This window comes from Camponotus vicinus, unplaced genomic scaffold (assembly GCF_025532165.1).
Source record: "Camponotus vicinus isolate PSW18456_S1 unplaced genomic scaffold, iyCamVici1.0 SCAF_11, whole genome shotgun sequence".
Classification (NCBI taxonomy): domain Eukaryota; kingdom Metazoa; phylum Arthropoda; class Insecta; order Hymenoptera; family Formicidae; genus Camponotus; species Camponotus vicinus.
In genome coordinates this window covers 13,262,426-13,290,081 of record NW_028141947.1, presented here as the reverse complement: position 1 = coordinate 13,290,081, position 27,656 = coordinate 13,262,426, and the positions used below count along the sequence as shown (strand labels likewise).

General features: G+C 30.3%; 5 protein-coding genes across 8 annotated transcripts; 2 read left to right on the top strand and 3 right to left on the bottom strand.

Moving 5' to 3' along the window:
- Positions 1 to 53: 53 nt before the first annotated feature.
- On the top strand, positions 54 to 8,897 carry Nup205 (nuclear pore complex protein Nup205). The gene is made up of 12 exons (XM_083082793.1): positions 54 to 168; positions 239 to 317; positions 717 to 883; positions 1,046 to 1,462; positions 1,660 to 1,951; positions 2,021 to 2,743; positions 2,837 to 6,100; positions 6,180 to 6,430; positions 6,672 to 6,911; positions 6,992 to 7,193; positions 7,285 to 7,513; positions 8,255 to 8,897. Exons 2-11 carry the CDS (start codon positions 308 to 310, stop codon positions 7,500 to 7,502), a joined length of 5,784 nt encoding a protein of 1,927 aa, XP_082938919.1. The 5' UTR covers positions 54 to 168; positions 239 to 307; the 3' UTR covers positions 7,503 to 7,513; positions 8,255 to 8,897.
- Positions 7,199 to 9,673, bottom strand: Pig-c (phosphatidylinositol glycan anchor biosynthesis class C). The gene is made up of 2 exons (XM_083082806.1): positions 9,224 to 9,673; positions 7,199 to 9,127 (listed from the first exon to the last, which is right to left on the bottom strand). The coding sequence occupies exon 2, from the start codon at positions 9,067 to 9,069 to the stop codon at positions 8,251 to 8,253; it is 819 nt and encodes a 272-aa protein (XP_082938932.1). The 5' UTR covers positions 9,070 to 9,127; positions 9,224 to 9,673; the 3' UTR covers positions 7,199 to 8,250.
- A 164-nt stretch (positions 9,674 to 9,837) lies between these two features.
- Ubc10 (ubiquitin conjugating enzyme 10) lies at positions 9,838 to 12,271 on the top strand. The gene is made up of 4 exons (XM_083082807.1): positions 9,838 to 9,983; positions 10,346 to 10,441; positions 11,216 to 11,402; positions 11,663 to 12,271. Exons 1-4 carry the CDS (start codon positions 9,957 to 9,959, stop codon positions 11,830 to 11,832), a joined length of 480 nt encoding a protein of 159 aa, XP_082938933.1. The 5' UTR covers positions 9,838 to 9,956; the 3' UTR covers positions 11,833 to 12,271.
- A 1,909-nt stretch (positions 12,272 to 14,180) lies between these two features.
- Positions 14,181 to 22,931, bottom strand: Cul3 (cullin 3). 4 transcript variants are annotated; one of them, XM_083081438.1, is made up of 14 exons: positions 22,130 to 22,931; positions 19,693 to 20,076; positions 19,252 to 19,455; positions 19,001 to 19,180; positions 18,512 to 18,886; positions 18,260 to 18,430; positions 17,812 to 17,919; positions 17,309 to 17,486; positions 16,980 to 17,215; positions 16,688 to 16,857; positions 16,427 to 16,565; positions 16,127 to 16,254; positions 15,991 to 16,047; positions 14,181 to 14,466 (listed from the first exon to the last, which is right to left on the bottom strand). In XM_083081438.1, the coding sequence occupies exons 1-13, from the start codon at positions 22,187 to 22,189 to the stop codon at positions 16,023 to 16,025; spliced, it is 2,358 nt and encodes a 785-aa protein (XP_082937564.1). In that variant the 5' UTR covers positions 22,190 to 22,931; the 3' UTR covers positions 14,181 to 14,466; positions 15,991 to 16,022. The 4 variants fall into 4 exon arrangements, with proteins under 4 accessions (XP_082937564.1, XP_082937563.1, XP_082937565.1 ...); XM_083081437.1 differs by lacking the exon at positions 14,181 to 14,466 and adding an exon at positions 15,658 to 15,833; XM_083081439.1 differs by lacking the exon at positions 14,181 to 14,466 and adding an exon at positions 15,658 to 15,818.
- A 655-nt stretch (positions 22,932 to 23,586) lies between these two features.
- On the bottom strand, positions 23,587 to 27,466 carry LOC145961642 (NF-X1-type zinc finger protein NFXL1). Its single transcript, XM_083082070.1, has 5 exons — positions 27,310 to 27,466; positions 26,729 to 27,001; positions 26,284 to 26,396; positions 24,492 to 26,178; positions 23,587 to 24,405 (listed from the first exon to the last, which is right to left on the bottom strand). Exons 2-5 carry the CDS (start codon positions 26,990 to 26,992, stop codon positions 23,956 to 23,958), a joined length of 2,514 nt encoding a protein of 837 aa, XP_082938196.1. The 5' UTR covers positions 26,993 to 27,001; positions 27,310 to 27,466; the 3' UTR covers positions 23,587 to 23,955.
- Between the last annotated feature and the right edge of the window lie 190 nt (positions 27,467 to 27,656).

Below are 27,656 nucleotides of genomic sequence, written 5' to 3'. Positions count from 1 at the left end.
TTTTCTATTCGATAACCAATGATAAAATCGTATAAAATTTGCTGGAAACTTTTTGCCATTATCGATAATTCGTGTTTTATGATCTGTGTCTTGTCTTTGATATCAGTGCTCAATGCTTTAAGTTTTCATCCATTATTTGTTCCCGCCAGAGAACCGGTCCTGAGACCGGTACGTTTTATGAGATTTGTATGATTATATGTATTTATGTATATAACATCGTGTTTACATTATATTTTAGAGAAGTTCTGGTTAAAAAAGACAAAATTGAAATTGATTTGGACTAAATAACTGCAAGGAAAAAATAAAAATGTCTGAAGGTAATTGATATTCAAATATAATATACATCTTGTCACGCGATGCATTTAACCTCTTAAATGTAAAATAAATTTTACTAAAAATAATTTTGCATAATTACAGACATAAACCGGGATATAATTTTTGAAAATTTATAATTGAGTGAAATTCTATAAATGAAAATTAAAGGATATCTTTTATTAACTAACTCTATAACATATTTCTTTCTTAAATGTATAGAAAAGATATGTTTTTTATAACAATAATACAATAATATAATACTTAAAAACTTTTTTTTATTATTTTATATATCAAAACTTTAATATATTCGTACATTTATTTTTGCATTTATTTTAATATTCTGCATTTAAGTGAATGATGGATTTAAATCTTAAAAAAATATGTGTTATCTTTTTGTACAGACAAAGCAGGAATAACAGAAGATATGTGGACTCCGTATAAAGAACTGCAAAATCTTGTTGAAAAATATATAATATCAGTTCCTGATGTTCAAGATCCACAATATCATGAACTCACAGAAGCTTTGCGAAACCATAGACAAAACTTTCTTACTATTCTAAAAAATCCAGTAAGTATACTTTTTGTATCTTTATGTTATAATAAATAATTTAAAAAAATTAATATTTCTATATTTCTAAAATAACAATTATATTTTGAATATATAAGATGAAATATATATAAAAAACCTTAAGTATATGTTATATATAAAGAGAAATTATATTGTTTGTAGCCAAAAAATATAAAAAGTCGCGAAGAAATTAAAAAAGGAGTTACAGATGGTATAATGCTACCTGGTTTGGGTCATCAAATATTATCAAAAGAATTAGTGGATGAGACTATCACTATATCAGATATGTATGATTTGAATGAATTCATGGCATTGGATCTTCTCTGTACTGCTCAACTTCAAATGCCTTATCATCCTGGATTAACGCGTGGTTTAACAGCTGTCCTCCTATATTATGATGGAAGGAAAGCTTTGACATCAGTATTAAGAACATTGGTACATGCTCGCATTGGTCATAGTTGGGCGATTGATACACCAATTGCTCTTACCAGATATATCACAGATTATACAAATAAATTGCAAGAGGATGGCTTGTTGAGCAGAATTTTATCTTTATTAGAAGAAATGGATCCTACCAAGGTATTGTATTAAATAATAGAAAAATACATAAATAAAATTTTATGTTGTGCAAAATATACCACATTTTGTGACAAATTGTGAAATAAATTGTTAGTATTAATTTAAAGAATAAATTGATAAAAATTACAGTTTTTGTAATTTTTCAAATATTCGAATTATCGAAATGAATTAATTTCTTTAAAAATAATTCTAAATAGGAACAAGATTTGTTGCAACAAAATAGAGCATTAGGTGGGCCCAAACATCATCAGATGGTTATGAAACTTTACAATGATACACGACAAGATTTGGCTGATATTTTGTACTTATGGTCTGCTCAAACATCTATACCAAATATAATTTTGTTTCGTCTATTATCTATATTGCAAACACGTCAAGTAGAATCCGAAGCGGGTGAAGGAGGACCTGACAAAATTACACTTGCTCTTATAATGGCTGTTTTGAATGCTTTTAATTTTAGTTTCTTACATAATCGCGAAAATGGCGAAGGTATAATATGTTAGTATTGATATATTAAGTTAATATATACAACTTTTACTAATTATAATTTTTTTTCAGAATTAATTAATTCAATGCCATTGATAGGAGAGAAAGAAGCACTAGAAGAATTGAATCAAAAATTAATATCTACTAATATAAATTGGGAAAGTGCTGGATTGCGAGGAGTGATACAATTTGCTTTAGCAATAGCTATGATAACAATTAAAACAACTACTGCTCAGTTTCAATCTCAAAACATTATTGCAGAGGATGAAATATTAATAGAAGCTGCCTTAGCTAATAAAGCTTTCCATTTTATGGCAGAGATTCTGTTCAAAAATAGTTGCATACATCAAGAAGAATTTTATTTTCGTTATTTTCATACACTTATTTCCGACTTTATATTACTGATGCCTGTTAAAGTCAAAGAATTACGTAGTCGAGCCGATGAATCTATGCGTTTGATCCAAGCATTCCAGCAAGAAGGCATTGAACCTCCAATGAATCTGAATAATCATTTTGAATATTTAATGTTGATGGTAGCAGAACTGTATAAGAAAGATCCATTGAAATTAAATTTAGCCATGGATTATTGGTGTTATCATACTGATACGACTCATGTATCTGCTCCTGCGTACATTAGCCGTTTGCCCTCAAGACAAGTTGCTTTGTTTAAATTTGTACGACTCGCCGGAGAGATATTGCCGGCAGGTTTATTCGTTTCGTATATGAAAATGATCGCATCTCTCGCTTCATCACCACAAGCGGCTAGATATGCATTCAATTTCTTTAAACCCAATGGTAAATATTAAGTATAATTTATAAACAAATTTTGTTATATTAATTACGCTATTTACGCAGGAATTATACATTATTTAAATGTTTGTTATACAGGGTCATCAGGTTCGGCGACAATCTGCTGGGATCATTTTTTCAATTCCTTAAGTCGATATTATTATAATTTAAGACAAGAATTACCTCCTAGTCAGGATACAGTCTACAGACAAAGATGTCATCCAAAAGGAATCATGCCACAGGAGGTGAAAGGTCTCGAGGCAGTGCTGTTGGTTGTTCAAGTGATAGCTAAGAACGATGAAATGTCAAGAGTTGCGATATGCGATCATCCAAGTTGGAAAATCTTGCAGTCTCTAATCGGTTTGGTGAGCTGTGCGATGCCGATACCGCTGAAAGGTGTGTTAGTAAGAACTCTTGCTGCACTTGCCCGATCTCCAGAAAGTTCTTCCAGTGTTTGGCAAAGTTTAGAAGCCGCTCAAATTCTCTCGACTATACCAACAACGAGCAGTTATCAACCGAGAGGTGTGCAAACGGAATTGGAAGAGATCGAATCCAGGAACGAAGAGTATCCATTAACGCGCGCAATGTTAGAATTATTAGATGTTCTCACCGATTTCCCAATACCGCGTCTGTTGGGTGTAGGTCAACGAAATCCAGGATTTGATCCATATCTATATTTTATCATTAACACTGTCTTTCTACGATTTCATACTCGTTCGTATAAGAATCCGGCCGAGAAGTGGGAGATTGCGGAAGCCTGCTTGAAGATATTCTCGAAATTTATAAAACAATACGAACCGACTGTCGAAGATTTCGTGGGCTGTAAGGTTGAATTGCAAGGTGGTGAGACTACATTAGTCAACTCGGCTCCGGGATATCACTTGATGACACAATTGCACACCACGTCTGAATTATTAAATGTGATATTATTCATTTTGAATGAAGGTTGCAATCATTTCGACACTTATAACAATTTTTCTGGCAAGAAATATTTGGAAAATTGCAGTTTTTATTGCTTAGAGATATTGGAGCGTGGATTGAAGACACAAAATAGTTATATGGCGCAGTTGACAGCCATACCTTCAAACAAAATTATGACCGGATTATCACGTTTGCTACTCGGAGTGAATCCTCGCACTGGTAAACCGGATCATATGATTAATATCGTCAAATATGTTTCTTACAACTCGTGGCTACCGAAGCAGGCTTTTGTAGCTGTTGGTGTTATACATGGTGTGACAAATGAACCTGGAGCAGATTCCGAATTGTTATCCACATTCACAGCGACTTCTGTTTTAGCGACGAATATTAGACACGGCTTCGTCGAGTGTCTAGACGCAGATAATTTAATCTTGGAGGATGGCGACTTGGAGACAGCTAGCAGTGATCAAAGACAATTACAGGCTGGAAATTGTAAAGAAAGAATTCTACTGTTGATGATGCATAGTATCACACGGCCCGCGCCCAATCTTGCGCATTACTTACTCGGCTTCGATATAACTAAAGATATCAGAAAGACCGTTATCCAACAACCAGGAATCTTGGGCTTCCCACGTACTTGTCTACACTCTATTTTAGGCATATTGGAACAATCTCTGGATTGCGGTCGCGACAAGATAACCGAAGCTTGTTACTGCTATCTTCACATATTGACGGCTAATAGTAAAACATCGGTACCTGTTCTCAGATTTCTACGCACCACGAGTAACCAGGACTTTGTACAAAGACATCTTTCAAAATTACCGTTTCAAGGACCGAACAAATCGACTGAACTCGGTTGCATGTCTTGGTTATTAAAGATAGCGGCCATTGAATTGCGAGTTGCCGGTGGTAGTTTACAAACTTCTCTGATTCAACGATTGGTGGGAAGTTTCAATCAAGATAAAGATCAAATTGTACCCTCCCAGAAGTTATTAATGGATCTTTTACATTATATCGATTTCCAATTGTATCTGGAACCTGCAAAATCCTGGGAATTCTTTGATCCATCGCAAATCGAAATGGTTTTGGGCAAATGCAGCACTCTTGTCGCGTTGATGGGCGGACCACGACTCATCGACATCAGAAAATTGCATTCTCTCATTACCGAGGAATTAACGGTTACACAGAGTAGTGCGACTGCTACTCAACGCAAGCTCATGCAGCAAGAAGTAAAATCTATACTTGCACATGCATTGAAAAAGAATCAGACGAAGATTCTATCTTATGCAACTGTTAAATTTGTGGAAGGTTGGTGCCAAACTACAGAGATACTCTTCTCCGTCGCGACTAATCAACAATTGCCGGTGACGCAAAGGCAGAACCTTTTGCTAAATTTGTCACACGATTTACTACAGAAGATGACGACTTGCGAAGCTTTGAGTGAGATTAAGACGTTAGTATCCGGTACAGTTTTGATGCTATTAGTGAACTTGCGAAATAGTTTCGTGATTCAATCAGATGAGTTACTGCCGTCGTCACCGTCGAATACAACGATGATGAAGATAATTTTAAATCATATCTTACAATGGATCATAAATGCTGGCACTTCCTCTCAGAAAGTCATGACACATCTTTACGCGGCTTTGTTGAACTTTTTAAGTATTGTTGGTTTAGAAAAGTCAACCGAACACGTAAATACAATTGATTCAATGTACATTAGCCAGTTGGACAGTTCATTGAATCGACTCATACCCGTGCAAGAAAGATCACAACGTTATGCGACAATTCAAGTTATCAACAGTTTTGGGAATCAATTGATGGATATTGTATGCCATAATTGCTCAGGAGGACACGATGTGTGCAAGATGCTTGCACTGTCTTGCCTAGACAAGATCTTGGAATTGGATTACGATAATGCGTGGATGATCTACTTGGCGAGCAGAGGCTACTTGAAGCACATGATAGATAGCCTATTGGAATCGGACAATTTGCTGCGGTGTATGCTGCAACCGGAACCGCAAACATTGCGGCCTTTGTATCTGTATGAGGCGAAAATAGCGATCTTTTGTAGAATGGCCTCAACGAGATTAGGCGCGGAGAGTCTTTTGGAGAACAAGGTTTTATTCTGTATGTCTAGTATGTGCGTGTTCGATCAACATCCTGATGTGCACATAGGTTTCGAGGGTGGTGATTACTCATTCATACCGTCGGTCGGACAACGTTATCAACAAATCTTTTTGCCGGCTTTGTATCTCTGTGATGCTCTATTCACCACGTTGGGAACGGAAAATCAATCGTGCGCTGTACAAGTGTGCGGATTCCTGCAGAGTCACAGAGATATTGTGGAGATGGCTTTAAGAAACGCATTCTTGCATGCTAATGTGCTTTTCTTGAAAGAGATTGCATGTCTCACTGGTGTAATATCCAGATCTGCCAATATAGGTTTGTATTATAAAGCATTAAACTTTATATTCGTATTTCATTTTATTATAAATGCTTCATTAGTACAATTATTTTTCAGACATGTACAAACTTGTGGATGATGAGTTAGCGAAGATAAATATAGATGATTATAAATTGGAGAATAGTACTGGAATGAGAGAATTGCGGGCGCACTTATACCGGCTGCAGAAATTAATGCTATCGTTGTTGCACAGATTTCAGTTACAATCGATCCCAATGAATCATAATTATCAGCAAGCTGAAGCAAACCAACAATATATTTCTTGCATACAAATTGTCGCCAATGTTTTATTATATACACGTAACCAAGTAAAGTTCTAAATTTATAATTTTTATAATATGATTTATCATATATATATATATATATATATATATATATATATATATATATATATATTTATATTTATATCTATAATTATTATTATATGGGATATATGGGGATATGGGTTCTTATGAGAGTCTACTGGAAATGTTTAAATTAAATTTAAGCTTTCTAATGGACATATTGTATACACATTGTAACATCATGTAACTATATTTCCATCTTTAGATGCAGCACAGTCGTATGGATCAGAAAATACGGAATGTGTTGTTTGATCCTTATTTAACGCCGAAACCTGAAGGAAGACATGATAAAATGAAAGACACTTCCGATGGGATGCATTTAGGCATGATAGTTGAACAACTGGTTTCTGTAACAAATTTACTACATACCGAGCTACCACATATCGACTCTTTAATAAAAAAATCGCAAATAGTAACTGACATGAGTACAGCAGAATTAAAAAAGGTGAGCAAAACTCGATCAAATTTATATATATTTGTAATATCAAATCACATGTAAACTTAATATGATTGATTTTTTATCAGTTTATGTCTGAAAATGAGACGGAACTCGATATAGGAAAACAACGAATATTGGTCGAGCAACGATTGAATCGTTGGGTAAAAGATAAGCGACAAAGTATAAAATATTGCTCTCTTATAATAGAACATGCTTTATACATTCTCTGGAGTCATTTGGACTTTTATACTATGCAAGTGATATCAAGACATACTCAAAGAATACACGGTCAGTGACATTTTCAACTTTTAATCATAAACAATGTATATTTACATAATTTTTATAATTATTCAAGCACTTAAAATATTTGTTTATACAGTGTCTTCAAGCAGCATTGATGAGAATATGATAGAATGGAAAGTCTCGACCGAAATATTAATGGAGCTGAAGCAAGGACTCGTTTCTATATTTACAGATACTTTTATTACACAGTTATTGGATACAACGCACAGTGAATATGCAACATTGGATCGCAGTTTTATTGAAGCTCTTATAAGACGAATTAAAAGATTATTACAATTTATAATCATAAAATAAAGAGCTAAGATGTGCGTTTACATTCATAGTTTCAATTTGTATGTTAATAATTTCCTTGATTTCAAATATTTTTTCATATCTAGATATTGTTTATAATTTAAGTATATATTTTTATCCCAATTTTAATAAAGGATCTTTATAATTTGTTAATTTTTATTAGTTTGTATAGTCTGTTTAAGGTCAATCGTCATTTTATATATAAAATAAAAACGAAAAATATTTAGACTAGAATATGAAATTATAATTGAAATCACTAACAATTTGTTACATATTTGAAATATATTAAAAATGATTGATAATATTCTAATTTAGAGAATCTCAAATATATACACAATGTCGATTTATTTACAAAAATTCAGGGAAAATCATAATTGTTCTTTACTTCATCTTCTGTTACATTTTTTGTAAAACATTAGAATATCTTTAATTCTTAAATATCTTAATTCTATTAGAATTATAACATATGATTTATATTAACATGCTTCTTCCATATATCTTATTTATCTCTCTGACTTATATATTATGCAATAAATATATTTATGTAATATGTCATTTATTATTTATTATATGAATATTGTAAATATGACATTTTTATATAAAAATATATAATAAATATAGAATGTTGTATTTTAAAGTGTACATATATAATCTAAATTTAATGGAGAGAAAGAAAAAGAAATTACATGTTTACATTTATATATAGTTTTATATAATCATGATACTTTACAGAGAATATGTTCTATTTGTTTTAGGAAACGATTACTGCTTCATCCCATGGACCATAAATGTTATCTTTATATTTTTGGCATCTGATATACCAAAGTGGACAAATAAAATGGAGGAATATTATAGCAACAATAAAAACATATGAAAATGTTTGTGAGATGAATAAAAGTAAATATATGGTACCAATTGTCAAAAAAACTGACATGAAAATTTTATTAGTTATTTGTGACAATAAATATGGTAACAATACAAAACACTGAACGGAAACTGTTAAAAGTGAAAAAGCATGTAATGGAGATGTTAATCTGGAAGTCAACATTAATGAACCAAAAATTGAAGAAGTTATGGATAAGGAATCTGACAAAGAGATTTGTGATGATCCATATTTACTAAATATTAAATGAGTCAAGAACATGAATATTGTCATAGCATAAATTGTATCAGTACTAATTGTTTCAGTTAAAGTTTTCAAAATAGGCGATAATATATAACCAAATGTAACAAATATTAATACTGTCCACAAATCTTTTGTCAATCTTACAGATCGATTGGATACTTTAATGTTATAAATAAAATATCCAAAAATTGTTAATATGCCACCTGATACTACAATAACATTTGGCGTGATCCACTCATTATTTAACCAAATAAATATTATGACAAAAAGTACTACGATGCTCAATTGTATGGATATACTAGCACCCAAACTTATCGCTTCAGTCATTGTCACATTATTTGGTTTTATATTTTTACGCAGTTGTTCTAAGAAAGATCTATCTGTGTAATTGTCTGGCAAGCCATAATTTTCATATAAATTTTTCTTCCACTGTACTTTTTTCATATTTAGCTGAGATATGTTTTTAGCTTTAGAATTATAAAAATTCTTATTCTTATAGAATCTGCAAATTATTTAGATCCATTAAAACATCTAATACTTAAACTTATTAGTCTTGCATTAATTTATATTAATAATTATACATAAAATATCTGCTCACCACTTCTTGTTGAAAAATTCAAGTATGTAATGATACTCTCCTTTAGATATATACACGTTAATGTAAAAAAATATATTAATATATATAATTTTATATATAAATTATGTGTATACATAAAAGAATCTTTCTATTTCAAAAGATTTTCATCTTATTAATAAAAATTTTTTTACATATATACATAATATATAATATTGTTCAAAATTTGTTTTTTTGTTTGTTTGTAATTTAGCTTACGAAACACATTTTATCCAATTAGCACAATAATAATGCAAACGTCACAAGATATTTAAAGAATTTCATATCGTAAAGATAAATCTTTGCATCTACAAGTCAAAATTTAGCGAGAAATTAAAAAAATATTCTGATGAGACCGATCATCTTACTCCCAATTCCCAATTAATTCTCCATGATAAGGCCGGTATTCATAGTCTGTCCATTCTTATTTCTTAAGGCCTATCCAGATAAACTTGCATACTTTTAAGATGCCATGTAATTCTTTTTATTTGTCAAAAGGGATTCGTCAGGGAATACTATTCGTCGATCCAAACCAATCGGAACAAGAGGAGAGCAAATATTTTTTTGTTGCAGTTGATGGATAAAACGCTATTTCACCTGATTTTCGAACGCGACCTTTCGAAATGGAAGCTAGGAAATTTCTCGAGAGGAATCAGCAGCACTGACGGCGAACTCGACAAATTTTGTTGTAGTACTTTTAGTAGAATTTATTTTCAAAATGGCCGCTACGAGGAGATTGCAAAAGGTAATTCGGTATAGTATCGGTCGTGTGACACAGGAACGACAGTGGAACGCGATCGTCATACGACAGTTAATTACAGACGAATTTTTCCGCGATCGCGATTAAGTCTGGTCGGCGAAAAAAACGGCAATCATAATGGCGTTTTTCTTGTTTCATCGTTGGACCCCTCGATCTCGTCGTTTATAATGTCGATAACTCTCCTCGTTATATTATCCGCTCTCGTAGCCCGTTTCGCGTATTTTCGTTTCGCGGCTATAATTTTCCGTCACTGTCACGAAACGTTACTGACTGAAACTAGCGCGACTGTGTCCACGATACGATCACTGCCACTGTGTCTGACATGACCATCCGTGTTCTTTTTCCAGGAGCTCGGCGACCTAAGGGCGTCGGCGATGAAAAACTTCACAAATATCCAAGTAGACGAGTCCAACATCCTCACCTGGCAAGGTCTCATACTGCCGGTATGTATACGTCATCCTCGAGAGCTCGAGGACATACGTAACCTAAAATACGCGCGGGGTGCAAAGTGCATTTGTGACTCATCCTTTATTTCTCTCTCAGGTGTATGTCTTGTTATATTTTTCACGCACGAGGGATGAAACGAGTACTTTTTCGAGAGAAAAAGATAAGAGAAAAATGTGCGAAGAAAAGTGAAAAATGTAGTTGCTTAAAAAAGCATTGCATATCGTTGTGTTCTTTTGATTTATATATATGTTTTGTTATTTATTTGTATTGCTTAATGTTTTTAAACACAGTATTTTTTGATAAAATTCATTCAGTCTATATTTCACTATAAAAATCATTTTTTAAAAAATATAATAGTTTCAATAATATATTTTAAGATATGAAATTACCTACATTAAAATATTATACTTAACATAATATTTAATCAATAATTAAATTACAGAAACAAATTATGATAATATATTGTGTATAATATTAATTATTATAAATTCCATACTTTTTGTATAGAATCTATGTATAAAATTGTAACTGCTATGTTTTATATGTATAAAAATATAAAAAGATTATTTTTTGTGTCTTAAAAAAAGCATATATAAAGTTTTTTAATAGTACTATAGCATATATTTACATATATAATTTACATTTTGTTTTTTTTAATTTTATAACATGTATAATCTTTACACATAACATGTAATATAATTTTAATAATATAAAATAGATATTAATTTACCTGTTATTTTACATTAATAAAAAAATGTTTTTTTCCATAGGATAATCCACCATATAATAAAGGAGCATTTCGTATTGAAATCAATTTTCCTGCAGAATATCCTTTTAAACCACCAAGAATAAATTTTAAAACAAAGATATACCATCCAAATGTAGATGAAAAAGGCCAGATATGTTTACCAATTATAAGTGCTGAAAATTGGAAACCTGCTACAAAAACAGATCAAGGTTAGATTCCCTCACTATCTTAGTCATTCAATTTCTCTTAATCATTCTGCTTTAAATGAATAGCAATATTCTCTCAGTGAATATAATTGCTACTTGTTGCAATTTGCAAATAAAAGGCTTATATAATAAAATTCTTATTTCTAAGGCAGAATAAATACAAAAGTAGTTTTTCTTTTAAAGAGAAAAATATAGACATGTCTTTAATCTTAAGATATCTTTAATTTTAAATATGTCACTTCTTTTTTTTTATGTATTTGTAGTGATCCAAGCTTTGATAGCATTAGTGAATGATCCTGAACCTGAACATCCACTGAGAGCGGATTTAGCAGAAGAATTTTTGAAGGATAGAAAAAAATTTTTAAAGAATGCCGAGGAGTTTACGAAAAAACACGCCGAGAAAAGACGGGAATCATCATCTTCTAACGAATAACGCCGAGTAATTGATTTTACTCACCATCACCACCGCGATGCCTGCCGCCCGTCAGCTGATTCAAAGTCAAGCCAATGTATACCTGTCTGTTAATTCCCATGGAATCTCATAGATTCAAGATGAGATGACTCTGTACAGTATTGGTTAACCCCGACGATATAACTATACGCAAATTGTAATGTTTATAAGTGAGAACTTTTCAGAGTACAGTAAATTATGATAAATAACTCTGTATCATATTGTATACAATTTATACTTGTCATATGCAGTTATACTTTGGTTTATTATCTAAAGTCGTTACATTCCAGCTTAATCCTGTAGGAATGTACACGATGGTGAAAATGGTTCAACATAGAGCTGTCATGTTTGTCAGATGTAGCAACATATATATATATATATATAATACAGTATGTATTAAAGTACATATAATTTCCAATGACGTTTAAGATGTTAATTTATAATTGCATTTCGAATTTATAGCTACCGCTTTATAACTGTTACTAATATTAAGATTACAGATAATAAAAAACGAACAATGTTTTCTCTTAATTTTCAATCAGTATTTCTACTAAAAAATAGTAATTACAATTTTATGTTAAAATCGTATTTCCAATCGTAACGTGAAATTATATAATTAACATTTTTTTATAACATGTAAGAGAATCTTGAGCATATAATTTAATTTCTCTATCAATCTTTAATTCAAATATATTAACAATATCTTTTGTTATTTTTAATTCTAAATAATTGCGTTTTCGAAAATTAAATGAAATTGGGGTTTTTACAAAAAAACTACAAATATTTTTATTTATATAATGTTATAAAGAATTATAAATTATTTTATGAAATTTCTCTATTAGATTTATATAAATTATTTTTTGAAAAAAAATTTGAAAATAAATTATTTTTTGATATATTCATGATAATATTTGAATCATATATAGTAGAAAAACTAACAAATGTAATTAAAAGCGTTGGAAAGAAGTCTCTAGTCATTTTTATCTTTCCATCTGATTATTACAGGTCCCAATTTTTGCAATGGGCTTGAAAAACTGAAGATTATTATAGAAAAATTGTGTTAATATCTTTTTCATATCTTAATATATATATAATATTTAGGTGGGTGAATAAATTATTACAACCTCTATATATTAGTATAAGTGTACATGTAATTATATATATATATATATATATATATATATATATATATATATATATATATATATATATATATATATATATATATATATCTTAAAAAAGTTCGAATTGCTGAAATGTGAAATGTCTTCTATGTGTGCTGTTCATTTCATACTTATAGGAAATAAATATAGCATATTAATTGTTTTTAATCCTTAATATAAGGATTAAAAAGTACAATTGTAGGAATATATATTAATGTAAATGTGGTAGTTGTTTTTCTTATGGAGCAAATTGATATACACATAATTTAAAAAAAATTTTTTATGTAATTACACACTTATATTTATATTATTTACATTTTTCAATCTTATCCAATAATTTATAGTAGCATTTTGAAAATGCTAATAAAAACTTTGCTTTTATAGTTATTCTATATCAACTTTTACATCAACACATATAGATAAATAATTATTCCTAAAATTCTAAAGATTGAAAAAACATTTTACAACATATAAGATTTTTTTTATAACATTGATTATTAATATATAAAGATTCAATACTTGCTTTATTTTTATTTTACTGCAATCATGATAACATGAATATTAATTAAATTTTAATTACTTTCGTAACTTTGCTAAAATAATATTTATCCCACATTGTACCCAAGTTCTTTGAGACAATAAAGAACATAGAAGAGGGAAATATAATAGTTAATCATTATGGTCATTATTTCAAGGAATATTAAGTTTCAAAGGAAGAATATTAATTTTTATCATTCATTATACTGAAGATGCATTATATATATATATATATATATATATATATATATATATATATATATATATATAATAAAAAAATTATATAATTATTGTGTATATGTGTGAATTATATCTTGCAACTTCCATTGATGAATTTATTATAATGAGCTTATAATTTTTGTACTGTAAATCTTTAACATTTATTTTTAGAATTATGAATGGGAAAGAACATGATCTATATATAAAAGATATATATATATATATATATATATATATAAAAGACCTGTTTGGCTGTAAATATACATATTATTTTGACACAATATATGTGAAACTTTTCATGTATGAGGATAATTTGAAGATATTAGATATTTTTTATATTTGCCTAATGTATTTTATTTGTGTATAAAGAATAAATATGTTGGGTGAATGTTTGAGGAATAATAAATGCTGTTATAGGATTTTATTTTTATTCAATTTTGTGTACGAAAGGGTAAAACTTCCGTTTAAATATTAAAACTCTATTAATAAATAAGGAGAATACAAATAAAAATAAAAATACGCCGATTATTTCACTTTTTTCACTACAATGTGAGCCTTGTGTAACACATGTTCGAATTGAATCCTTCAGCATTTTTATTAAGATCTCCATCTTTACTTAAGTTCTCATGCACATATTTTATTCCGTAAACAAATTCTGCATCTCTTATAGATTCGTAGATCCCACTTTTTTGGCATACTATAATAAATATTCTGTATTGTATCAAGTCAATGTTTGATTAAACTGTAATGAAGTAATTGAAAAGCTAGGTGGAAGAGGTGGAAATTGTTAAGTTTGAGAGAGAATGTATGTACATGTTTATTATATTTATTAAGTTCAGATGTTTAAATAAATAAAATGTGTAGTAAAAAAGTACATTTTTTAACTTAAATATATATCCAAAACAGATTTAATAGATGAGAGAATTTAACGCTCGTATATAATTTATATATTTTATATATGTAGAGATAAATATATATAAATTTATAGTTAGGGTTTATATGGAGTGCAGATGTTAAAAATAATATTAAATTATTGGAAAAAAAAGAGACAATTATATTTTTAGTAATACATTCACACATCGCTTATTTACATATATAATTGAAACATCAACGTAAATAAAACTATATGTAAATACTATTTTTTTTCCTAAATTCACGATATATCTGAATAATATTTGTTATCGTAGACAATCACAGTCTTACAAGTGTAGAAAAGTTCCTAATTGCAATATTATTTTAATACGAATCATTAAATTTTTTATTAACTTAATTATATTTTGTATTATTAAAAACATACATTGTTTAACTAAAGTTCATCTAATTTAGAATACACATATTTATTATAATGAATACTCATATGTATAACACATGTATTATAATACAAGTAAATATATGTATTATAATACAAGTAAGTCAATCAAATGCGTACATAATTGAAATGTGTGAAGAGTAGTATAGGGAGAGCATACACATAATATCTATTATTACAAAAAATTAATATGCTTCCCTAATTTAAACCTAAGTATGCATCATTCTTTTGATACACATGTTGACCTTTTCCACCAAACTAATCAATTATCAAAAAAATATCTTGCCATTTATCTCAAATAGAGATATTCCATTGCAACAAGTACGAGATACTTATTATTTTATGTTTAAATGATAAATATATATAATATATATAAATGCAATTAATGAATTCCAAGTAAAACTTTTTTAAATGTTGTCTGTATACAAAATAATAATATAAATAAAATAAGCACCTTATAACTTTTTCAGCACCTATAATGTAATACATTGGCTCTCTTTCTCTCTTTATATTTGATCTTTTACTATATAATGAAGGATATAAATATATGATTATCATTAAAATAAATGTTCAATCATGTTCATAATGTCGTCGGTATTTTATAATATTCAAGAATTTTTTTCAATTGTACATTTCTCCAAAAAATATTACAGATTATTTAAAGTTAAATAAAGATAAATATAATTAACAATATTGATAATTCTTGCTTGAAATAGTTTCCTTGTTAGCATGGAACATCCCTTGGATATAACGGTCTAATTAAAAATAAAAATAAAAACAAAGAGATAACAATAATGACATTACAAATGACGATAGTGTAATAATGATGTCATGATTCGGTGAAAAGAAAACGTGAAGAATCATTAATTTTTGCAATAAGAGAGAGAATATATATTATTACAAATTACTTACATGTTTGTACACATCCAATATTGAATTCAGCATTAAGCAACATATGTATACACCTTTCTGTAAATCACAATACATCATTAGTCAATGATTTGTAAATATTAGTTACGATTTATTATACAATATACTTCACACATACCGATCTTCCGGTGTACGAGCCAAGTATTCTCGTTCGATTAAACCTTCGATACGTTTCTTAATTATTACAGGTGAAGGCAAAAATCGACCTCTTAATTGCTCTGTTACTTCTGTTACAAGTATATTGTGCTAGTAAAAGAAAATAAGTTGATATTAATATTACACTTTTTTATATGTAAATACATATCCTGTGTATATAATTCATGAAAGTATATTTTTATATTTGTAAAATATATATTAATAGATTAATATTGTTTAAAAGAATAAATTTTCTATTTACAAGAATTTTTAAATTACATACAGGCATGCGCTTTCGAGCTTTCATAATCCGCACGATGGCAGCTTCGATTTCATGTTTTCGGTCTTCGTCGACTTTAATGCGCGTTTCTCTTCTCTCAGGTTCAGATTCTCCTTTTGCTGCTACAGTCTGGATCTTCACTCTTTGCAAAATAATTTAAATAATTAGCAATACTAATTATATATTACGCACATACATTCTCCACACACACACACACACATATATATACATACACAATACATTTATATATAACATCATATGCACCTGTGTAATTTGCTGGTAAAACTATCATTTACGCAGAAACAATGCGAAGGTTCGATTTCCTTGGTACGAGGGTGTTTAAGTAAAATTCTTTGTGAAGCTTTACCCATGGCAAGAGATTGTAATGCTCTGACCAAGTCCCTCTCTGGAATATCGGTTTCACCTTGAATTTCCTACACAATATTTATACATTTATGTATATGCGGATATAAATAATATTTTATTTTTTATGTAACGCCATATATACGAAAATGATTAATTGATTATTTAAACTTACATATTATAAAAAACTAACCTCATATGTTAATCTTTCTCTTTTATTGAAGAGCATTAATACACACATTTGATAAGTGGAAACTTGTATTATGTGTTTTCGCGGTGTACTACATGCATTGCTTCGCTGGCTCACTAAACTGCCACTTGCACTACTACCATTTCCAATAGAACTTGAAGACGATGGAGTATCTAAACCTCCACAATTACTTTCTTCTCTTCGTGGTCCATGGAATATAGCATTTAGATCAGCAGAGCCTAATAACAAACATTTTTTTATTCCTTTGTTATTAAATGCTTCAATAAAAACTACAGATATTAATAAATAAAGACATAAAAAATATTGCTTACCTAATTGAGGCTGCAACGTCAATTGTCGACCACTATGTTTAGCCAAATAGAAGCGCCGAAAGGCATCGAAGGCATCGCGCGGTGCAGTGGGCATACTGCATTTTGGGGTGGCCGATTGGGTCGGCCAGAAACCAGTTGTGAGCACCCGAACGCTTATATCGACACCGTGCAGATTCGTCTTTATAAGACAAATAACAAGATATAGTATATAACAAGTACATATATATATTAATTCGTTTATAAAATTAAAAAAAAATAATATTTTAAGTAATATTTTACATATTTTTTTAAACATAACCAAAATATTTGTGAGACTTGATTATATATAAATATCTCTTAGAAACATAATAAATACTTATATAATACTTTAATATCAAAATTATAAGTATGTTTTTAATTATAATAAAATTATCTTATAATTAACTAAAAAATTATCTTAAATAAAAAAAAAACTATTTTGTACATTAATGTTTTGTACTTTATGATAGTAGTTTGATACTTACACCAGATGTAAGGACATGATCTTTAAATTCATCCATAATTGTGTTACTGACTGTTATATCTTTAAACATGCCTTCTAATTTTGATGTAAACTGACACCCACATTCAGTCTAAAAAAATAGAATTGAAAATGGATATTATTAATTTTAGTACATGTTTATATTAATTTACATCTCATGGATCACTTTTCTTTTTATATATATTATAGGAGGTGCATTCCTAAATAATACACGCTTTGAATTTATTGTGGAGTTCTCTTTTCGTTCCTAAGGTATGTGACTTTGAAATATTGTAAAAATAAAATTTTTAGAAAAGGATATTTACAATATATGTGAAAAAAAGTAACCTACGAGGTGTAAGTTAATTATTTACCTTTTTTTTATAGGAATATAAGCAATTCAAATATAAATGAAATAATTATGGAAGATAGTTCTTAATACCAGTTCTCACCTTAAGTTTGGATATCATATTCTTTTCACTATCATCTGAAACAGATTTATTCAACAATAATCGCTTGGCTAAGTGTTGCTTATAGTACCGTTCAAATACATCTTTTTCTTGTAAAAATCGGAACAAGACCATAGTTTTGTCTAAAATTCCTTCAATTTCCTGCTCTGTCATCTAAAATCAAACATATTATATAAATAATATAATGCGATGTTGATACGCGATTGCGATGTAATTATGTATGTGATTACTAACTCCTTTAACACCTTTCTTCAATTTGTCATCGATAAAGAGTGAGAGATATTCCGGACTTTTAGGATTTAAATTAAGGAAATATTCAAAGTCCGATGCGATCATTTGTTTGTAATTTTTATCGTTATTGAAAGAATAATGTAGAAAATGATCAAAGCGGTCCTTTAAATCTAACAAGTTTTGGACGTAAAGAACAGCATTTGTGGTTGATTCATGCTCTTCTTGCACCAAAGCTCGACCCTGCTCTCTAAGAAATTGAGACACACAATCGCACACAGTGCGTAATCCGTCCGACACTCTTGAAAATAGCTTATACATACAACTAAGATCTTCTGTTTTCTGATTTTTGAGCATGTGTACTACACCACTATTTTCCATCTAATATAGAAATGATGAATTAATATATAACATATGTATGATAATATCATGATATAAGCTAAATTACATTAGCAATTAATAAAATAAAATTAGAATAAAAACAAGATAACGCACTTCAACAATGGTTTTCATGTGGATTTTGATTAATTCTTCTTCTACAACTTCTACTATTCGTGGTTCGGTGGATTCATCTAAATAATGTTTTGCTCTTTCAGATTCTTCACAAATTCTAGCTTCAACTTTTTTTATGTATACTGAGGCGCTGTTTTCTGCCAAAAATTTTTGAGATTCCATCTGAAGAAAATAATCTTCAATGTTACATGTATAGGTGCTCGTATTAAATACATTTTGTACTAGACACTTACTCTATAAAACTCAGCACTTTGCTGTAAAAAAGGCCTTTCAAAATCTTCTTCGTAAACTTGACGACTGTTAATTCCAAGTAACATTAACATTTGGCAGGCATTTTTTATAGCGCTACGATCTACAACTTCTCCTCTTCTTTCCCTTGCAACCATACCTAATAATGTCTCGCGTAAATGATCTCTAACACATCCATATCTAACGACCTAAAAGCATTATAACAAACAATTTACTAACATGACATATTATGAAAAGATTAAAAGTATATTAAAGACTTATATGTATAACAATTTTACAAATATGTAAAATATAATCATTCCAAAGACTGATCATATCAGAGAACAGAATTTTATATATATATATATATATATATATATATATATATATATGATTTCAAAGTTCTTTGAACTATTTAATAAAAATAAAATATTTATGATAATTACCTGATCTCGAAAAATAATTAATCCAAGATTATACACATTGTCTACATCATTCTGTTGAACATACACTCTGTCCATATACATTAATATATCCCTAATCATCACCATTGACGTTTGGTGATCGTTCCATGCAAGATTCAAAGTTTGCAGGAAGTTATTATGCAGAGATCGAAGAACATCTTCCCGTACTTTGTTTTCAAGATGATGTGTTACGACTTCTTTCAATCCTGTATACAAGCGTTCACCATATTTGTGAAGAACCATTGTATAAGCATTGCGATAGAGTTCTTCAAAACTGAGGCCAGAATTATTCTTCTTCTGTATTTCTTGAATAGCACTTTTCAGCAAAGCCCAAATGCTTTCTACATACTTTTCATCCATAGTAGTCTAAGAAAGTAAAATAGTATAAATAGTAATCAATTAATTCTGGATAAGACTAAAAATATTTCTACTGGGTTTTATTGAACAGATGCCATGCAATTAATACAATTGTTTATAAAAAAAATGGTATATCCTAATTACACAAGTATAAAAGCAAAGTGTAAATATAATAATTCTCACAAGAGTGTGATAAATTATGAAAAGACTGTTTTTGTTACTATATACTTATATTAATCCTGATGTAGGGATTGTTTCAGCCACTTTATCTATTTGCTGCAGACCATAGTCTTCAGTTTGATAATTCATATATGTGCAATTCTATTTTTTTATATACAAATTTTATTTGTATGTTTTATTTTGTGCAATCACAAAATAAATGTAATATAATCACACACCTTTATTACAAAAATATATATTTACTTTAGAGAAAATTATTTGTTTTGCTTTTAATAATATGGTATATTAATTAAATATTTTATCTGTAATTTGATTCTTGATATTATCAATCATTAAGCAATGCAAACTAGTATCTACTTTTAAATAACATTATCCAACTAATCATACAATATAATTAGATTTAGTATTAAATTCAAAGTAAAATAAAAATCTCTAATTAAATCAATGCAATTTTCATATTATTTATATAATGTAAATTTATTAAACAAAAACTATAGATCGTGTATATGTTTTATAAATACATTCATATATAACTATATATACTTTTTTGTTTGAATAATATAATCTAATAAATTCTGTGTGTGTGTGTGTATAATATACAAAGTATAGATGTTCTTATTATCATTTTATAAAAAAAGCTAATTTTTGTAAATAAAATTATTATCATTTTACCTTATGTTATTCAGTAATAAAAATTCAGTAACAAAAAGTAAGACATTACTAGTTATAAATTTGACAAATAGTAAAATATTAAAAATTTAGAACATGTGATATAACCTGACTAGATAGCATATATACATATTGCAATTGTTTTACACTGCTATGGTAACCATCAACGATTGTTGATTTTGATAGTAATTCAGTAATATAAAAATGCAGAATATACATAATACATGTGTATGTAATACATGTGTATGTGTGTGAATATACATAATACATAATACCTGTACATAATAATTACAAAAAAAGTAAAAGATAAGTGTTAAATGTTGACATATTTATAATATATTAAATTTTATTTATTGGACAAAATATGTACAAAATATATCATTGCACATGTAATTTTTTTAAGGAATCTAATTAAAGATGTTGATGTAACGAATGATATTTATTTTATATTATCAATTTCATATATATTATTATGTCTATTTCAAAGTTTCTTAATAATTAATCCACAATTGATGCTGATTTGAAAGGAACTAATTATTGTAATCATATAAATGTCGATTCAAATTAATATGTCTAATCAATGTAATTAATTATTACATATCTAATATCATCTGATTTCATATTTTTTCGCCATTACTTAGATTGCATATCATTTTAAACTTCTCTCTGAAAAGACGTATTAAAAAATGTGGTAATTATAGTGAAATTGAGTTACATGCGAATAAACGCGAGAGATGACAGACATATTATAAACTGAGTAATGATAACTGCGAGTAATGATAAAGATATTTAACGATTATATTCGCGAGAACAAGCATGAATTTTGCATTCCAATGGAATATCTTTGTTGGATAATAATGAAATGGTTATGATACAAGCCGTCACAATTCGATACTCGACTTGCATTTAACGGGGAGTATAAGTTAGAGAGAGAGAGAGGGAGAGAGAAAGAGAAGGAGAGAGAGAGAGAGAGAGAGAGAGAGAGAGAGAGAGAGAGAAAGAGAGGTGCAATTATACTCTACTCTCCAGTTGTGTGCGAGACACATAGGTAGGTTATGGAATTATGTTTGTACACGCATGGTGTAGCGCGGGACGGATAAAGAGACTCGAAATAAATAAATAAAATGATCCAACATGAAGAGGGAAAGGGGAGCAATGGTGTTGTGCTCCCCCGACTTCATTGAATCGTGCTCTAAACTCTCGTATCACTCACCGGAAAAGCACGTATGCGCATCTTGCTCTCCTTCTTCATCAGGGCACTGCTCTTCATCATGTCGAATTTTCGGTCTCAACGCGTCCTCAACGGGTCCTCTCCTTCCCAGTTAATGCCTTCCCGACGATGCTGCTACGATAATCGCGTGGCGCCGCGTACACATTGATACCGCTGCTTCTTTTTAAGCGTAGCGAGCACACATTTGGGTATATCGGGAACAGCCGATGATCGCGAACCACCGTGGTTGCCGTGCGAGGAGACGAGTGGAATCACTGCCGAATCATACTCGCGAATTCAACGTAGAGAGAACCGATGACGGACGAGCACATTTAACGACGCGTTTCACGGCGTCTCTCTCTTGCAAGCTCCAACACTGTTTCTTTCTCCGGCCTGGCGAGCGAAACGCTAAACGCGCCGAGAGGTACGCGCTTTTGACGATCGAGGCGAAAAGCGATGACTGTACAAGAGCGTGAGAGACGGAGCGAGGAGGCAGAATATCGGAGAGAGACAATGAAAGAGAGAGATAGATAGACACGATACAGAATCGCGGCCAATAGGGAAATATCGCACTTCTGTCAACAACCTGAGGGGATCCGATCTTCTCTTTCATCCGCAGCTGCAAGAGTCTCGATCCTCGATGATGACGATTGTAAAGATAATGAGCGTTCACCGATCGCTTACCGAAGCAGCCGTGAATGCAAATGTAGTGACATAATTGAGAAGAGTCCGGTACAACAGCACCGCCACGCTAACGTGAGTTTTCGTTGCGCCAACAACACCGCCACCGTCGTCAACAACAGAGAGTATTTACCATTAGAGAGAAGCTTGAGAGCGGCCACGCCAGCATTTTTCATTAAAATCCCTCCTACACTAGCGCCATCGCGTCTACTTTCGTTGCTGGTAAGATTTAGCCAAATCCATTTTTCAACTGGTAAAATCACAGATGTTCGCGACATGAATCAGGATTATCGCAATAAACTTATGATATAGAACTCTGAGATTTATTTTTGTTTTTTCCCTCTTTCTCCTTGTATCGAGTTACAAGGAGATTTTTATTGAGTCGTATGTAACTTATTAATTTGTAACGTACTGCCCTACTTTCTTAATCCCTTTTCACTTTTTTAACATTAAAATTTTATAAATACACTAAGAATTGAAAAGGAAATTTTTTGATCCAAGCATTTATTATGGAAAAGATGCATATGGGAAATGTGAAATATTGTATACAATTCTATTTTTTAATTTATTTTAATTTTCTTATGAAAGCGTTCTTTTCCACAAATATATCATTCTTTTTTTATATATTTAGGAAAAATATAAATTTTTAACTATATTCTCTTCTTAAAATATTAATATTTATGACTGTTTGTTTAATAAAATCAAATTTTAATATAAAAATGTACTTTTTATTTTAGTTATCATTATTTTCAGTTTTTATTCTATTTATTTTCATATAATGTGTTAAGGACTATTTATTTTATATATAACATGACAATTTTTTAATACTTAAAAAGTTACATATTTAATGATTTATTTTTTTATCTATATTTAATAAATACAATTTATATTTTTATCTTTAAATTCTTTGAAATTACCTTAATTTTATTACAAAATCGTTAAAATCTCGTGAAATAAAAATCAAATTTCTCTAAATAATTATTCTCAGTCTATCATTATTAATATTAAATATAAATATATATAAATATATATAAATATATATATTATATATATATACATTGATAATCACACTGATAATCACAGATATATGATTATTATTGTAAATTGATCATTGTATAGTGTCATTAATTTCAGATCAATTTGTAGAATCAACTCATTTTAAGCATACTTGAATCAAAAGAAGTCATATATACTATTACTATACCTATAATGCTTACAATAATCGCTAAAATCCATGCATTCCAACAGTTATTCCCCATGTTTCCTTGAGATAATTTCGAATTTTCATACTTGTCTTTCCTCTTTCGGCGTGGCTTGAACTTTTTCTCAAATTTCTCAATCTCTTTCCGATTACGTAGCTCTTCTGCCTCTCGTTTCTTTGCTATAATAGCTTCTTGAGCCTCCTTTTTCTCAATCTTCAATGATTCGCACACATTATCGCATTCTACAGTAATTTGCTCCTTTTGAAGACGCAAACAAAGAAAGTCCTTTTTGATCCTTTTACATTTACACCATAATCTAACTTTCTTGCTACATTGCTCCTCTCCTTTGCACTCTCCTGGATGGCAATCATTAATGCAACGGTGGCCGCATGAATACTGAAATGAAAAAACACATTATACTTTCTGTTAAAAAAGAAGCAAAATTTATATACATTTCATCAAGAGTACATGAATGTAATTACATTTTTTGGACACTGGTTTCCACATTTGAGTAATTCATCATGTTTCTTATTCGTCGCGGTTATCAAATCTACACAGTGTCGGTAAAGGGTACTAATACCACAGTGACAAGAGACTCGCACCAATTGCTTGCACGATTTGCAAGGCGCCGGATGACAAGGTTCCGGACATGCGTGCATACAACCCGGTAAACGTGCGAATTGGCATTCCTTTTCGCATTCCATACACGGTATACCACTGTCCGATTTGTTATCAGAAGTTTGTATCTTATGACAGGTCAATTCGCAGGTATGATTTTTACACGGCAATAGTTGGCCACAAGCCCTGCCGCAAGAGCTTGGCTTCGACATATGACACGGCCAGGGACGCGTCTCATGACCGCCGAGACAGGTCACGGACACGGAAATCTCACATGGTGGACACGGTAAAGTCTTCAATTCCATAATATCTTTACCAGGTTTTTCCCAAGGTCCAATAGGTTGTGCTTTTACTCCGTTCGCTTTGACCTTCACCCAGACCTTCGTGTGACAAGTGGCTGGGCAAGAGTGACCGCATCTTTTGTGTATCAAGCCGCAGATCTTTTTGCATGGTGGACACGGGCCTTGATGACATCTATGGGTTTCCCTTTTGTTGTGATGACAATCAGGCGGAATTTTACAAGATTTATTACATGGCGGCGGTTTGATTCTTTTTCTGGTACCGCATGGCACTGTTATTTTACTACTGCCGCATCGACATTGTACAGTGTCCATTCTTGTGCATGGATAGCAAGGACCACTGTGGCAGGGTGCGGCGCACTTGTGCTTGCGGCAATTAAGCATATTTTCGCACGTTTTTTCACAGGGATTAGATGTATTCTTCGATATGCAATCGCAACATTTTTTATTACATAGGTGTCTACCACATAAGCGCATTTGTGTACATTTCTTGTTGCAGTGAAATTCTTTTCCACAAGCAATCTCTTTTGTATAACTGCCACATCTGCAAGATTTTGTTACTACTTCCAGACACTGACCACAACGATCAATATGGCATCTCATATTGCAGAAATGTGATCCACAGTCTAACAATTTCCCGCAAGTATCGCCGCACGTTGGTACTTGTTGCTGCCTGCACGAAACTTCGTATCGTTTCTTCCCGCAAGGACAACATCTATTCTTCTCCAGCGGACAATTACCACAATCATCGGGTAAGTGACATGTACTCTCGCAAATATGTACATTACAAGAGAATTTTCTATTACAAGGTCTCTCACAACTCCACGTACCTTCATAGCATTTTCCTTCTTTTTGATTACTCTTACAGTGGCATTTCAGTGATACTGTTTCCATACAAGGGGGACATTCTCCATCATGACACAAGTTATTACAAGTGTGCGAGCAAAATTTATATTTTTTATCACATACTGTTCCACAACTCCAATTTTTAGCATTGCAACGACGTGGCTGTGGCAGTAGATTGCCACAATAGCATTTGACCGACACCATCTTTGCACATGGTGGGCATGGGCCAGGATGACAGAGCAATACACATTTGTGACCACATTCTGGTTGCAAGAGCTTGCCACAAGTTTCGTCACAAGAATGTGGAATTATCCAGGGTTGATATGGAGGATTTATAGTCTTTTTACAGAAACATTCGTATGATCTTGGAATCTGATCCTGGTTATATTCCATGCGACATTTTGGGCTGTAATATATGTATTTTTGGTCAAAATTAAATAGAACTTTTAACTTATATATGTATTCTATGTATTTTATGAAAACTATTTTTGGAATATTTCATGATGTATACCATGCCCAGATTGGTGCGATTCCTTTAGCCTGTTTGTAACTTAAACTGTCATTGATCCAACGTAAGATGCAGGACATGTGCAAAAATGCATAACATTTGTTACAGTTCCATATCTATATAAAAAGAGGGGAAAATAAGATAATAAGAAACTATTCTATTATACAGTGTATTTTACTGAAAACATATATATATATTTTTTTTAAATTTGAACAAAGTTGACAGGAAAAATATATAATATACATAACAATTTAAAAATTTATATTTTAAGATTGATAAATTTATATTTTAGCATGTATAAATATTACTACTTATATAAATATAGACAAAAATTGCAGAAATCTTTAATTTTGCATATATTTAGTAAAAATTTATTAAAAATGTATTTAACAATGTAAATAAAATTAAAATATTAACCAGACAGTAATGCCATGTTATATGAACATACCGGATCTATCTTCTTGACAGTTGATATACATATCAAACAAACAGCGCTACTTGATTGGAAAGAATTAATTAAGTATGATATCACTTTCTCTGCATCCGTACTTTGTCCCTGATATGCCAACAATACTTTGCCCACTACATTTTGGACATCTTCTTCATTTGTTTCATCTTCTTCTTCACTAGACGAATTTAATGACATGTTGGCCTCCAAGTGTCTTTCGATGGACAACTTATTTTGTGCTTGAGCTCTCCTAAATTTTTGCATCTTGAAATTCTACAATTTGGTAGCATAAATCAATTTGACAATTAAAAACTTGAATATACATATATACACGTATAAGTAACAGTTTGCTCATAACCAATATTGAAGGCATACATCATTTCTATCATAAATGAATAACAAATTATTGATACTATAAGATAGCTTTGTATGTTTTTATTGAAATATATTAGCACAATTATAATAAATATTTACTTTGCATCTAATGCGTTACTTTGCCGAACAACATAACCGGCAAATTATTATAAATTCTGTAAAAAACAATCAAATAACAAGTTGCATATGTATAGGTTTATAATTACCGATTCTTCTTCGTTTTTGCCGATTTTAAAGATTAATTGTGATTATTTCTAACTACTATATTAGGTTGTCCTTGAATGCTTTTTAACATTATCATGTATGTCAAAGAGAAGAATGAGAGGGAAGTCAGTGTCCACGAATGTTCTCAGAGGGTAACATATAATTTCTGGTTCTGTTCCGTGCTACGTGGACGAAATGCTGGTAGCACCAGTGTTGTAGCAAGATGCTTATATGTATAAATGTACATAAATTTTTAATATAAATGAGTTTTATAGTTTTTCTCTTTCTTTCTCTTTATATATATATATATATATATATATATATATATATATATATATATATATATATA